The sequence below is a fragment of the Pseudonaja textilis genome, chromosome Z (assembly GCF_049901715.1).
Source record: "Pseudonaja textilis isolate UNSWEBS1 chromosome Z, rPseTex1.2, whole genome shotgun sequence".
In the NCBI taxonomy this organism is placed as follows: Eukaryota; Metazoa; Chordata; class Lepidosauria; order Squamata; family Elapidae; genus Pseudonaja; species Pseudonaja textilis.
The window spans coordinates 24,655,087-24,670,502 of NC_142008.1; the positions used below are offsets into that span (position 1 = coordinate 24,655,087).

At 34.6% G+C, this 15,416-nt stretch overlaps 1 protein-coding gene across 7 annotated transcripts in view; it reads right to left on the minus strand.

Annotated features, from left to right (window-relative positions):
* NSUN6 (NOP2/Sun RNA methyltransferase 6) overlaps positions 1–12,619 on the minus strand; it is a 31,984-nt gene extending 19,365 nt beyond the window's left edge. For 2 of the 7 annotated variants that reach the window (XM_087915543.1, XM_026716080.2), the window contains exons 1-3: positions 12,592–12,619; positions 7,495–7,606; positions 5,277–5,432 (exon numbers count right to left, since the gene is read on the minus strand). In XM_087915543.1, coding sequence (XP_087771669.1) covers positions 5,277–5,432; positions 7,495–7,569 — 231 coding nt within the window. In that variant the 5' untranslated portion in view covers positions 7,570–7,606; positions 12,592–12,619. Of the gene's footprint in view, positions 1–5,276; positions 5,433–7,494; positions 7,607–8,539; positions 8,619–9,544; positions 9,677–12,570 lie in introns of all 7 variants that reach the window. The other 5 variants (XM_026716081.2, XM_026716079.2, XM_087915542.1 and 2 more) reach the window with 4 other exon arrangements.
* Positions 12,620–15,416: the final 2,797 nt, after the last annotated feature.

Genomic DNA, 15,416 nt, shown 5'->3' on the forward strand with positions numbered 1-15,416 from the left:
AGTGAGAGAGATAAGAAGAGAATATTTATTTTTGACCAAAGAGTTACTTAAGAGATGAATAAATTACAGATGGCTGATACCAGAAGGTCTCATGTCTACCTGGCAGGAACAAAGACACAGAACTGATACAGTTGAAAAAGCTGAGTTATTCTATCTGGAAGACTTCAGAGTACGGGAGGAAGATACAAGAAAAGAAGAGTCGTTAATTGAATTTCAAGAGGAATGTATAGCAGTCATTGAAAAAAGAAGAAGGAGCTGTAGGTGGTGTACCCAGAGAGCAATGAGAACCAAGATCTACTAGAGCAACCCAATCCTTCTTATAAAGTCTAAAATGGATGAGAGAAAATTTATTACAATTAATATAAATGGATTTAATTCAGCTACTAAAGAAGAAAAATATTTCATAAGTTAGAGAAATTAAAATTTGATATAATCTGCCTACAAGAAATACATATTAAAAAACAACACGACCATATATTGAAACAACAAAAATTAGGGAAATTATTTACAGCGTTGACACAGTGTATAAAGAAAGGAGTGGTATTATACATTAGAGATACAATCCCTGCGGAACAAATATATACAGATGATGATGGAAGGATTTTGATGGTGGAGATAATGGACAATAATCTAAAGATACTTTTAATAACAATCTCTGCTCCAAATGATAATCAAGAAGATTTTTACAGGAAATTACACAAGAAAATAATTGAACTGGACTATGCTAATATTTGTCTGATGGGAGATTTTAATGGAATAATAAATGACAAATTGGATTATAAAACACAAAAAGCTGCAAAGAAAGCTAGAAAGACATTGCCAAAATCCTTCTTTCGAATGGTAGATGAGATAAACCTAAAAGATGCATGGAGAGAGAGAAATGCAGAAAATAAACAATGTCCTTTTTATTCAAATAAATATGCAGCTTGGTCCAGATATGGATGTCAATAGAATTGCTCTCTAACAAACAAGACTTTGAAATAGAAACAAGTACCCGGGCAGATCATAATCCAATAACACTTGTATGGAAAGGACAAAAAAGGAGATCTAGATGGACTTTAAATAATACGATATTAAAGGAAAAAGATTTTAAACAGAAAATTGAGAGAGAACTGACTTTTTCCTTTAAAGAAAATACAAAAGAAGATACATCATTACAGAACCTCTGGGACACGATGAAGGCTTATACAAGAGGCTTGTATAATGGACTATACAAGGAAAAGAAACATAAATCAGAGAAAAACCTTTAAAATATTGGAAGATGACTACAAGAGATTGGAAAAAGAACTACAGAAATTTCCACAAAAAAGGACATTAAAATTAAAATGGACATAACTAAACATAAAATGGGGCTAATGGAAAAAAAGGAAATAGCACAAAAAATTAAAAATGCTAAGCAGAATTATTTTGAAGATGCAAATCAACCAGGCAGATGGCTAGCATATAAATTGAGAAAGGAGAGAGATTCGAGAAGGATAAATCAATTGATAAACGAACAAGGACACGTATGCTATGGAAATGCGGAGAAGAAAAAAATTATTCAAGATTACTATGGAAAATTGTACTATCAAGAGAATGTTCAGGAAGAAAAAATTCAACAATACCTACAGGAAGCAAATTTGCCCCAGATACCCAAAGATATTGAAATAATGTTGGAAAGTAACATAACAATGATGGAATTAACAGAAGCTTTAAAAAAGCAAAACATTGGGAAAGCACCGGGTCCTGATGGAAGCACCAGTGGAATTTTATAAGACATTTCAGGAAACATTGAATCTTCACTTATTAGAAGTTATGAATGAAGTTATGACAAGGAGAGAATACCCAAAACATGGACAGAAGCATATATTACACTTGTACTGAAGGAGGACACAGACCCACAGCAAGTTAAAAATTACAGACCTATATCACTATAATTTTTTTGCTTCAATTCTGGCAGAAAGACTGAAAAGATACAATTCCATTCATTCTGATCAAAATGGATTTCTGCCGAAGAGACAAATTAAAGACAATATGAGAATAATTTTAGATACATTGGAATACCATGAGGCACATCCCCCCCAAAAAAAAAATGGCTTTGATGTTTTTAGATGCACAAAAAGCTTTTGATAATGTGAATTGGCGTTTTATGCTGCTACAGTTGGACCAAATGGGCTTTGGTAAAAAATTTACTCAAGCCGTAGAAATGATATATTGTAAACAAACTACAAATGCTATGATAAATGGAGAGTTAACAGATTTTATAGATATAAGAAAAGGGACTAGACAAGGCTGTCCATTGTCACCTCTGTTGTTTGTGTTAACACTGGAAGTGCTGAATAGGAACATCAGAGAAGAAAAAGAAATAAAAGAATGAAAATTAAAAAAGAAGAGTATAAATTGCAAGCTTTTGCAGATGACTTGGTATTCATATTAGAGGATCCATTGGAGTCAGCACCTAAACTGATAGAAAAGATAGAAGAATATGGGAAAGTAGCAGGGCTGAAAATAAATAAAGATAAAACAAAGATTTTAACAAAGAACATTTTAGCAAGACGAAAGAAAGAATTGGAGGAAGTTTTGGGGATCCAGGTCACAAATAAGGTTAAGTATTTAGGGATACACATAACACCAAAATGTAGCACACTTAAGGAGGACAATTATCTTAAACTCAAACAACAGATTGCGACAGACTTGATAAAATGGGAAAATTTACAATTATCATTGATTGGGAGAATATCTACAATTAAGATGAATGTATTGCCTAGAATCTTATACTTATTCCAGACAATATCAATCAGACTAGGAAAAGAATTTTTTGAAGATTTAAACAAAATAGTGCTAAAATACATTTGGCAGGGGAAGAAAGCAACAATAAAACTTAAAATGCTACAAGATGCAAGAATAAGAGGAGGATTTGCTTTGCCCAATTGAGAATTATATTACCAGGCGATGAGTTTGATGTGGGTAAAGGAGTGGATATCAATAAAGAATACTAGACTTTTGAATTTAGAAGGACATGACTTGCTGTTAGGGTGGCATGCCTTCCTCTCATATAAGGGAACTAAACTGCAGGGATATTTTAGAAGACATTATATTCGAGAAGCATTGTTTCTAAACTGGGAGAAGATTTTAAAAAGCAATATTATTTAAAAATCCCACTATGGTAATCTACTATTGAAGCTTTTTCCTATCGAATAATATATAAAAAGGAACAAACTGTTAGATATGGTGAGATATTGAATGAAAAGGGTAAACTTAAATCTATGCAAGCGTTGGAAGAACAAGGTGTAAAAATGAATTGGTTTTCATATTTGCAAATACAATCTAGATTTGATAAAGATGCTAAAACAGAAAGTATCTATGATAAGTTGACTGACTTAGATAAAATTTTGACAGGTACTGATGAAAAAGTAATTAAAAAACTTTATGGACATTTGTTGGAGTTTAAATTAGAGGAAGAACAAGTAAAAGAAACAATGATTGCATGGGAGAAAAATTCTGGATATGGGATTGACATAGATAAATGTCAAAAATTGTGGTCTCAAAATTATAAAATGACAATGTCAACTGCATATAAAGAAAATTTGTATAAGATGTTTTCCAGGTGGCCCTTACCCCTGATGAGAATTGCAAGGATGTTCAAGAAAAAATCGGATAAATGTTGGAAATGTCATACGATAGTTGGCTCAAATTACCATATGTGGTGGACATGCTCGGATGCAAAAAGATATTGGACTATAATCCACACACAGTTGGAAAAAATGATAAAATAACACATAGACTTCAAACCTGAGATATTCTTATTGGGAATGATACCGGAAATATACAGTAAAGAATTGAAATGTTTGATTGTAAATGTTTTAACAGCAGCTACAATTGTATTTGCTAAGAACTGGAAAAATGAAAAATACCTATGCAGGAGGAAATTATTAAGAAAATCATGGACTGTGCCGAAATGAGTCAATTGACATTTGAAATTAGAGAACAAGAAGATAAACAATTTTATATGATATGGGATTTATTTTATCAATGGTTAGATAAAAAGACATGACAAAGAAATAGATTAGCAAGCTTTATAATAAAAGTTAATAGATTGATATATAATACAATATAAAATATATAACCATTGGATAAATAAGATTGAACTATAATGAAATTTAGAATATCTCATATAGAATGATGGAAAAATAGTTTAGTCAAATGAATGATTAATAATTGTTATTACATAAGCACAAGTTAGATTGATAAGGTGAGAATTTATATAGCTTGTGAGTAATGGTAAAAAAAAAAGGATAGCACAAAAGATTGTAACCAACTGACACACTGTATGTATATAATTGGAAAAGGGTTTTATGTTTTTGTTTTGTCTGTATGTTTGTTGTAAAAAATAAAAACTTTAAAAAAACCAATTGCAATTATTTTTAATTATTTTTATTAAAGTTGTATCCTATAATTTGCCTTTATTTTATATGCAGCACCCTTGGTTACCAGTAGTGCTCAACTTACAGTCGTTGTTTCACTATGGTTCAAAATTAAAGGGAAAAAATTACTTATAATTGTCCCACTGCCCCAATGATTTATGATCACAATATGGTCACAATTTGGGCATTTGGCAATTTGGCTTGCCTTTAAGATCAGCTGATAACAGATAATCAGAATTGAAAGGGATCTTATAGGTCATCTAGTCCAACCCCCCCACCCAAATGGCAAATGGCAAATGGCAGTCCAATCTCTCCTTGAAGGTCTCAAGTGATGGTGCTCCCACAACTTCCGAGGACAAGCTGTTCCATTGGTTGATTGTTCTCACTGTCAGAAAGTTTCTCCTTATTTCCAGGTTAAATCTCTCCTTGTTCAGTTTCCGTCCATTATTCCTTGTCTGGCCTACAGGCGCTTTAGAAAATAGCTTGACCCCCTTCCTCTCTATGGAAGCCCCTCAAATATTAGAAGACTGCTATCATGTCTCCCCGGCCCTTCTTTTTACTAGACTAACCATGCCCAGTTCCTGTAGTCATTTGATTCCAGTTTGCAACTTTTGCCAATTTATAGCAAAAACCACCCATTGGGGAAATTGGATTCACTTAATGACTGTGTGATTTGCTTAACAACTACAATGATTTGCTTAACAACAACCATAAAAATGACACAAAATAGGCTCTGACATGATTTGCAACCACAATAACTCACTTATGGCCAAAATTCCAGCCTCAGTGGGCATAACTCAAGGACTACCTATATCCTCACCTAACTAATAAGTGGATGAACAAAGAAATAAAGGAAGGAAGTAAATGACTCACCTTTTGGATCTCTTTGGAAAGCAGATGTCTTATATATTCTACAGAACCCAAATGTGTGTTTACCCGAACGCTGGTAAAAGCTGGTGGATGTGCTAGGTTAGTTAACAAGGACTCATATTTCTCTTCTGCTTTCAATGAACCAATAAATGTTGTAATCTTAAAATAAAAGTATATAAAGAAATAATAATAATCAATAATAACAACAGCATTTTATGGTAAATTACAGTAGTTTAGGTTTGTAAGTTATTTTAATTTATAAATCTTTAACTTATAAATTTAAATAAGCAAGTTAACTTATTTATAAATTAAACAAGATTTGGAAACAAGTTAAAATAAATTTCTTGAGATAAAGACAGGATTTATAAAGTACAATTTTCTTCTGGAAGTTCACTTGATGTTTTGCATCATGACAGAATAGTTTTATTGTTAATTGTTGCTAGGTACAGATAATATTCATTTTAATTAACAATTCTAGTATTACTTAATGCTAACTACTACAGAGCTGGCTTTGATGGGAGTGTGTGGGCAAAAGAATTGGAAATATTTTTCTTTTAAATATATTTAATTAAATAAATCCAGTTGTACACATGTAAAGATATCATGAAAGTAATAGTGAAATCTGCCATATGCTTGCTAAGTTAAATCATAAAGTATGGGTAATCCTTGACTGATGAACACAATTTAGTCCAAAAATTATGTTGCTAAGTGAAACATTTAAGTGACTTTTGTTCCATTTTCTGACTTTTCTTTCCATTGTTATTAAATGAATCATTACAATTGTTAAGTTATAACATGGTTGTTAAGTGAAGCTGGTGTCCCCATTGACCTTGCTTGTCGGAAAGTTGCAAAAACTGATCATAAGGCATTGCAATAAACATAAATATGAATCAATTATCAACCACCCGAATTTTGGTCATGTGACCATGGGGGATGCTTCAGTGGTTGGTCATGAGTGTTTAAAAATGGTCATAAGTCACTTTTTTCAGTGCCAATGTAACTTTGAACAGTTACTAAATGAACTGTCACAAGTCAAGGACTACCTATAATATTATTGTTTAATAAACATCTTCAGTATCAATATATTTTATCTAAAAATATAAATAGCTTGAAGAAAAAGGTACCTCATTATATTTTGACAAATAAAATTTTATTTCCCAGTTTTGTATCTGGCATTAAATATTGTCTTAATTTTTCGGACATTTTCTTCCTTAGATTAGCCTTGGGTATTCTTCCACATCCACCTCATTTACCATATACGCAATAGTAATTCTATATATTTATTCCGAATAATTAGATTTCACTTTGTAACAAGATCAAGTCAGCTTAAATAATACATTAAAATAAAATCACTATTATTTAAAATGGGTAGTGTGACATATATTAATTCTAGAAGCAACATCACTATACTCAGAGATACCGTCCATGTTTAGAATAGAATAGAACAGAACAGAATAGAATTCTTCATTGGCCAAGTGTGATTGGACACACAAGGAATTTGTCTTGGTGCATGTGCTCTCAGTGTACATAAAAGAAAAGATACATTCATCAAGAATCATAAGGTACAACACTTAATAATAGTTAAGTGGATACAATAAGCAATCAAATTATAATAGGAAACAGTCAATATAAATTGTAACGATACAACAACAAAGTTACAGTCATGCGGTCACAAGTGGGAGGGGATGAGCAATAAGGAGTGATGAGAAGATTAATAGTAGTGGTAGTGCAGACTTTGTAATTAGTTGGACAGTGTTGAGGGAATTATTTGTTTAGTAGAGTGATGGCATTTGGGAAAAAACTTTCCTTGTGTCTAGTTATTCTGGTGTGCAGTGCTCTATAACGTCGTTTTGAGGATAGGAGTTGAAACAGTTTGTATCCGGGATATGAGGTGTATGTAAATATTTTCATAGCCCTCTTTTTGACTCATGCAGTATATAGGTTCTCGATTTAATGATTTATAATACCATCATTTGGACAATATCAATCCTTCCTCCATTATGACATGTTGCCAATGCAATGGCCTGGTAACCCAATAAATCAGTAGCTGTTGATAGCCCTGAAGAATGCAGTAATTATAAAAAATTGTAATAGAAAACAACACTGTGTCAGTAGAATATGAGCTAGTATTATAAATTAAGTTCCACAGGACAGCATTCGGATAACTGCAACCTAATTTTGCTTGGTGCATTGTATTTTAATCAACCAGAGTAGTACTTACCTCAGCATTTTTAAATGTAGCCCTGAGATATTCCTCAACCTCTGGTTTCAGTAAGATTTTACAGAAAATAGACATAGCTCCAGTCTATTTTCTTTTTTTCTCAGGGAAACATCTGTAATAAGCAATGTATTATTTCATCAGATATGTGCATGTAATAAGCTTAAAACAAAATCGGATGTTAATAAATTTTTCACACAAATAAATATGGTTATATCAGGAGACCTATTGAAGAAATGTAATGTCTTCCTATCAGTAATGTTCTTTCATCAATAAGTCTTGTTTTACATATATGAAACCAGTATATAGCTGTATGATTATAATTTAGCGTGCTGCAAATATCTATCGTATTTTTAACCATGATTTATGGTTTTGCATATTGTGTAGATTTATCCAGTGATGCTTATTCAATAAACCATGATTAAACTCAATATGAATTGAATTGAATAATTAATATTCAACCAAAGAATGATGAAACACTTTAAAATTTAATCAACTTTTATTTCATATTACATCCTGATGATTACATATGATATAGGATGGTATCACACTATTTACAGAGTAACATAATAATCTACTATTAAATTAATTCCATTTATATTTTGATTTCCTACCCAAAGACACTCAAAATAATATTACAATTTATTTGATATGCCTAGAAGCATGTTGGACTCAATGGAATGTCTTCATTTTTATTTAATCATTTATTTTATATCCTGCCTTTTATTCAAACAATCCCAGAAGACAGAATTTACTGCTAACTGGTAAAATTAAGACTAACCAATAACATTAGTTCTTCTGGATAGAAAGTTTGAAAAGAAATATATGATGAACCAAAACCCCAACCCTATTTCCCCAAATCATTTGTTACTAAACTGCAGATTTACTTGCTTTTTATTTCTGAAAATGACAACTGAAATCACATAGCATGAAATTAGGTGTGGAATGGACAATTGCAGTTGTAGTTGTAGTTTTACGGTTAACTATTGCTCAAAAAAAAGGGGGGGGGTATGAATGCCCTGGGTGCTTGAAAGAGGACTCTTCTTACAGTGTTTAAAAATAATGCCTAATATCCATGCGCTTTCAGGTGTTCAAAGAGCTTTACATGCAGTATTTGGTTATGAACTCTGCAGAAAAAAGAAACCTTTCCAATTATATCTCAATGTTTTCATTCATTTGTATCCCACATTTTTACAAATAACTCAGGGCAGTGAACATATCCAACAGACCTTCCTCCTCCTATTTTCCCCACAACAAACCTATAAAGTCCCAAAGGTGCTTTTTTCAAAAGGCAACTGGATATATTTTTTTTGAAAATGTTTTGCTTCTCATCCAAGAAGCTTCTTCAGTTAGACACCAACATTACTCAGCTGACTTTCATGGCTAAGGCAGAGTAGAACTCATGGTCTCCAAATTTTAAGCCTGGTTCCTTAACCACTAGACCAAACGGCTCTCCTTTTAGCTTAGAGCAATCAGATATGACCCTCTCTTTCCTCCCCACTCTGTTAACCTTCCAGATTTGTGGATTTCAGTTCCATAATTCTCCAGCCAGCATAATTATTACTCAGTATACAGTACTAGGAGCTCAAGTTCTAGAAGTGGAGTATGAAAAGTTGGGAATTTTGATTGAATATGACAGAAGCTATGTCATAATCAGGTACCGTTTAGACTCTTTACTGCTATATAAGTGACTCTGAATTATAAATAACAAAGGGGACCTGTTCCATCTCTTGAAATGAAATTGAATGATATTTGACTGCATTTCAAGATTTGGTATTTGTCCCTCTTTCAAGAATATGACATGTAGTGTGGCATTGTTCTTTGGTTGGAATATTACAGTAGCTTCCACCAACATGACTATGGATACTACTATACAGTAGCTATTATTGTTGTAGCTTGTACCAACATGACCATGGATAAGTCCAATATACCATATCTCACAGGCAACAGGTTGGGAAAGCAATACAGATAATTGATTTAAAACAATTTGTTAGTGACTATTCAAAGTTATAATGGCACTGAAAAAATAACTTATGCCATTTTTCACACTTACGACATTTACAGCATCCTCTTGGTCATGTGATCAAAATTCAGGCACTTGGCAATTGACTCATATTTATGATGGCTGCAAGATGCTCGGGTCACATGATCAGTTGCTGGAAATGGGCCTCTCCTCTCACATCTGCTGTTGGATAAGGGAATTTCTTACTAACAGACCCCAAACTGTTAGGACTGGCAGCTATTTTTCCTCCACTCTTGCTCTCAGCACAGGCTCTCCACAGGGTTGTGTGCTGAGCCCCCTTTTGTATTTACTCTACACCTATGACTACACTCCCTCTTGTCCCACTAACTCTATAATAAAATTTGCAGACAACACCACGTTGGTGGGACTCATATCAGGAGGAGACGATAGGTCAGAGGTTCTCAGACTGGTCACAACCTCACCCTAAACATCAAAAAGACCAAAGAATTGATTATAGACTTCAGAAGATGCAAAGCAGAGCCTCTTCCACTATATATCAATGGAGATTGTGTGGAAAGAGTTCATAGTTTTAAATTTCTAGGAAGTCATATTTCCAACAAGCTTACTTGGCCAGTCCACACTATGGCCACTGCAAAGAAGGCCCAACAGCGCCTGTACTTTCTGAGGCTGCTGAAAAAGAGTGGTCTGGGTGAGAAGTTGCTGGTTACTTTTTACCGTTCTACCATCGAGAGCATTTTGGCATACTATGTAATGGTGTGGGATGCTGGATGCTCTGTAGTAGATAAGAAGATAAGTTTATAGAATTATAGATAATTATAGAAAAGTTTATAGAATTATAAACACAGCACAAAAAAATCATTGGTTGCAAATGAGAGATTGCAAAGACCAGACTCCTCTCTAGAGCACTAAAACTCTCCAGACCGTTTTCATCCTGGTCATTCATATTTTGAACTGTTACCATCAGAGAGACATTATAGATGTCTTAAAATGAGAATAGACTGAGAGTTTCTTTTCCGAGGCAGTAATTGTCTTGAATCAAACAGTGCATTTGTGATTTATAGTATATAGTGTATATAGTGGCATTTTTTAAACTATTTGACTTACTAAATGTTTTAGATAGGTTTTAGACTAGGTTTTTATTATTATTATTATTGATTATTATTATTATTATTATTATTATTATTGTTATTGTTGTTTACTCTGTAGTGTGACTGTGATGTGGTGTTGGGGGCACTGTGCTGGAGCTTTCAAATTTTATTATATTCATGGAATGCAATGACAATAAGGGTATTCTATTCTATTCTATTCTATTCTATTCTATTCTATTCTATTGTGACTTTCTAACAAGTAGTCAATGGGAAAGCCAGATTCACTTAACAACCTTTTTCTAACTTAACTGCAGTGGTTCACTTAACAACTGTGGCAAGAAAGATCATAAAATGGGGCAAAACTCACTTAACAACTGTTCTGCTTAGCATCAGAAATTTTGGGCTGAATTGTGATCACAAGTTGAGGATTACCTGTAGTACATTATTCACCAGGTTTCTAACTTTTGTCTTTCAAGGGCCTTTTCTGAGTGGCTCTTTGCAGAGGTTAGAGAAGGACTATAAAATATTTTCTTCTCTGTGATGCTCCTTGAAGAGGTGAGAAAGATGAAATGACTGTTCGGCTCTGGGACTGTAGAAAGGGTGGAAGAAACTCAGAATAGCCCCACCTGTTATCCTTAAAAGGAGACAATGAAAATGTTTGACAAAGTGATATTTCCTATAATGATAAGGGAGTATTTCTGGCATGCCTGCAGTGTTTGTTTCTTGATCTGGCCTACTTCAAAGGGTTCACATTCTGATACTGGAACGATCCAAATAGTTCCAGTTCCAATACCAAGTAATGTTTGTCTTATTTCCAGCTGGGTCATTTATAGTGTTAGTTATTTGTGTTTTAATTAAGACTTTTTATTGCCAATTGCTGTTGCTAAATTTTTATTACTTGTTATGTACATATTACACTATAAAACTCAATGGTATAAAAGTTTAACAAACTGTTCAGAATACTACCTTAATTCTGCTTCTATGATCTATTGGGATCCATCTTAATGTTCCATATAGATAACAACATTATAACGTTATACATTATTATACTCCACAGTTTTTATTCAAGGTAATCTGCCTACAGACGAGAGCCTGTCTCTTTTGATCAATAAAGCATACTGACATCTCTTATATGCCCATTTACAGAAATCCATTGCCTTGTCAAAAGAACCTTGTATATTTTGAAGAATCAGACTTAAATAAATAGCTGAGCATCAATAACATGGAAACATGTTTCATGGAAACTATGAAAATATTAAGTTTACTTTAAAAGTTTTATTAGGGGATTTCAAATGCAGAATACAAGGATTCTGTATTTCTATCACTCTGCTTCAAATAAAACATTTCTTCATTTTTCACCAATAGCAGTTCTAGGATGCAGAGTCATTAAGAAGAACCCATGCTTTAATCCAATTCTCCTCTCTTCACTTAGAACCACCTTTCTTCTGTACAGGCTTGCTGACCTTGGCGTCCTCCAGCTTTGCTGACTAAAATCCCCACCCTTCCTAAAATGCTATTTTAAGAGATCATCCACTCTGTGACTAATCCCATTAACAGAGACTGCCAAGACCCATCATCATGAATGCTGAGTTTCCATCCCTATATAATCCATCTGGTCAGGGACGGATGGAGTATTTTGCGAGTTGTATCCAGCCCAATACATTGGAGAAGCCAGTACAGCTGCTTTTCTCCTTTCCGGAGAGCAAGAGTTTGCTCTTCCGAACTAACGCAACACTACAACCGGAAACGTCTCCTAGTTTCGGGAGGGAGGGAAGGTAGGGCGTAAAGAAAAGAGCGGCCATCTTTGAATAGGTTTCAGTGACCAGACCCATCAAGTTCCAATTCAGAAATGTTAACAACCTGGGCGCCCTCTGCTGACGAGCGCCAGACCCCTTTTTTTTTTTCCTTCTAACGCGCCGGAACTACAACTCCCAGAATTCCCAGCTGGGAATTTGGGAAAAGTAGTCGGAGAGCCCGAGCGCGAAGAACACGTTTTCTCTTCCTCACCTCCTCGTTCTTCGATCCTACCTTCTGCTTTCCTTCTTCCGGCCAACCCGCTCGGCCTCATCCGGGGCACCAAAGGAACTCCTACCCTGCTTCGGCCCAGCCCCGCCAGTGTCGCTGTTGCCGCCTCTCTCCTGAGGTGGAGGGAGAGGCGTAGCTGCAACTTGGCATGCGCCGACTGGGCATCAAGCTGCGCTGAGACTCATGAGGCGTTTTGCGAACCTGGAGCCCCCGAAATGCATTAGGATTATGAATTGCAGTGTTCCCAATAGCCAGACGGATGGGGAATTCTGGGAAATTGGGTCTCTGGAGTGCTTCAACTGGAGGAATACCAGCATCTGTTGTTTCTTCTCTGGTTGGATTGACAGCAGGCAAAAGCACAGTGTTAGGATGAACAATCACCAGGCTACAGAACAGTATTCATGTTGTGTGCATTTAAAACGGGTCTTCAAACTTGACAGCTTTAAGACTTGTGGAGTTCAACTCCCAGAATTTTTCCTCCAATCATGTTAGCATAGGAATTCTGGGAGTTGAAGTTCACAAGTTTTAAACTTTCCAAGTTTGAAGACCCTTGATTTAAAAAGATTGCTTTTGAAAGAAGAGCCTAACATACCATTTTTATGCACAACTCTCTCATTTGTATGTCTTGTAAATTTTGCAAAAAAAACCAAACCCCTTTCAGCTTGCTGTTTATATTGGAGGTTTGGTTGCTCGGTTGCTGCTAGAAGGAAAGAATCAACTACCAGCAAGTTGACAGCACTTCATTACAATGGTGATGGATGTACCACTGGACCAGATTAGGGACAGATCAACATCTACATAGTATCTACATACTTGTCAGGAGTCAGTAACTTCATCACATCTAATCAATAAATCTGTTGTAGAAGGATGTTTGCCCATAATTTGATGGCATCCTGAATCTGGGCTGCAGAAATCTAGAAGACAGCAAAAGACTGGCAAAAGTTCTTTTCTCCCATCTCGTGGTCCTTTGGATTTTTGCATCCCAGATATATAAGCCTGGCTCTCAGGTTTCTTCAAGTTACCTTCCAGGCAGGTTTTAGGCACCTGGTTCTGCCTTGAGGAATCCGGTTTGACACCCAGTGATCACAATGACATCTCCAGAACATTGAATGTGCATAGGAGCGATGATGGGAAGGTTTGGCTTTCCTGTACTCAACTGTTGAATCAAGCCCATAATTTTTTAGCTTTTTGCAATTAGAGTCTTACATGCATTGGTTAACATAATCAACTTCCTGAAATAGATAAAGTGCTACTCCAGCTCATACATTTTAATTCCTAAAGCAGAGGCCAATATTTCACTTCTCCATTATACTATTATTATGAGAATCAATGTCTACGACTCAGTGGTGGGTGTTATTTGTCATAATAAAGGTTTCTGTTGAAAAAAATGATAACATTTGAATGATGTGTGTGTGGAAGTAGAATACTCTTTCAGATACTAAGGAGCCCTGATGGTTATAATGCAATATTGCAGACAAATTCTGCCCACAGCCTGGAATTCGATCCTAATGGATTCAAGGTTTTATCCTTCTGAGGTCAGTAAAATGGGGACCCCGATTATTGGGGGCAATATACTGACATTGTAAACCTCCCAGAGAGTGCTGTAAAATGTTTGTGGTATATAAGTCAAATTTCTATTGCTAATACTTCCAACTAGTACAGCAGCAGCATACTTTCACAAGAGGTACCGATTCCACCGGTACCATTTTGAGTGACGATTTCCCCCACTATACAGCCTACTGCCTACAGTCTTTCCCCCCAAAAAGGGATCTCCAATTTCACACTTTATATTGTACAATTAAATCTGGCAAACACATATCTCATGTAGAAATGAAGTTGTCCAGGTATTGCTAGTCTTCAAATGTATAAGTCCTTGAACACTTCTAACTCTCATTTGTTGGCCAGGGCAGATAAAAAAAGTTTTAATATCTGAAAGACAACCAGTCACCATAATAAGACTAAAGATTATAAAAATACTGAGTAAATTTTCCTGTTTTTCAAAAACTTGTATGTATATGGAGCAGACATTGGAGTATATAGGAGGAGTCCTTGGTGTTTTCTTATCCCACAGTGATTGATTAAATCTTGATGTACTTTAATTAATCAAATACAATACAGTCAGGCTCTAGATCAATGTGTATATATTCCATCTGAACATTAGTATATCTATAGAAGTGTACATCTAAGGGAAATTCAATTTTAATTGGTTATTTTAAATCACTAGAATTTCAAAACAGAAACAGTTTGTTGATTAGCACCAAAAAAGGTAACAATGACTAATACACCATTAGGTCTGATAAAGTAACCCAGTCATGCTAGTACTTGTATAATGAAAGATATGTATCTTTCGATTTCACAAGAGTTTTTGTTTCTGTAGCAAAACAGTTTCTGTAGGTTATTTGTCAGAGCTAACAAACTAAAACGTCAGTTGGAAACAAATTACAGAAATAGTTCTAAGATTCTATGATAGTTTTAGTTTATGCATTTATCAATTCAAGTCATTAATATTAAAGAATACATTTCCAGTATGGGATTTGAGAAGTTGCAAAGTTTGATAATACCAATCAAATCTAAATTTGATATGGCTGCTACTTTAGGTGTAATCTTTACCTCCATTCATTCTATCCATTTTTAAAAAACGTTTGAATCCAAAAACACTCCTTCAAACCTGGCTATAAAGCACTGTGAAGTGATATACGATATAAGTCTAAGTGCTATTGCTATTAAGTATACTTTCCCTAAACACAAAGAAATATAGAGCATTGATTTGATGGCTCACATGTTTTCTTGCTCTTCTAAATATATTACTTTCATAAAAGTAGATTTTA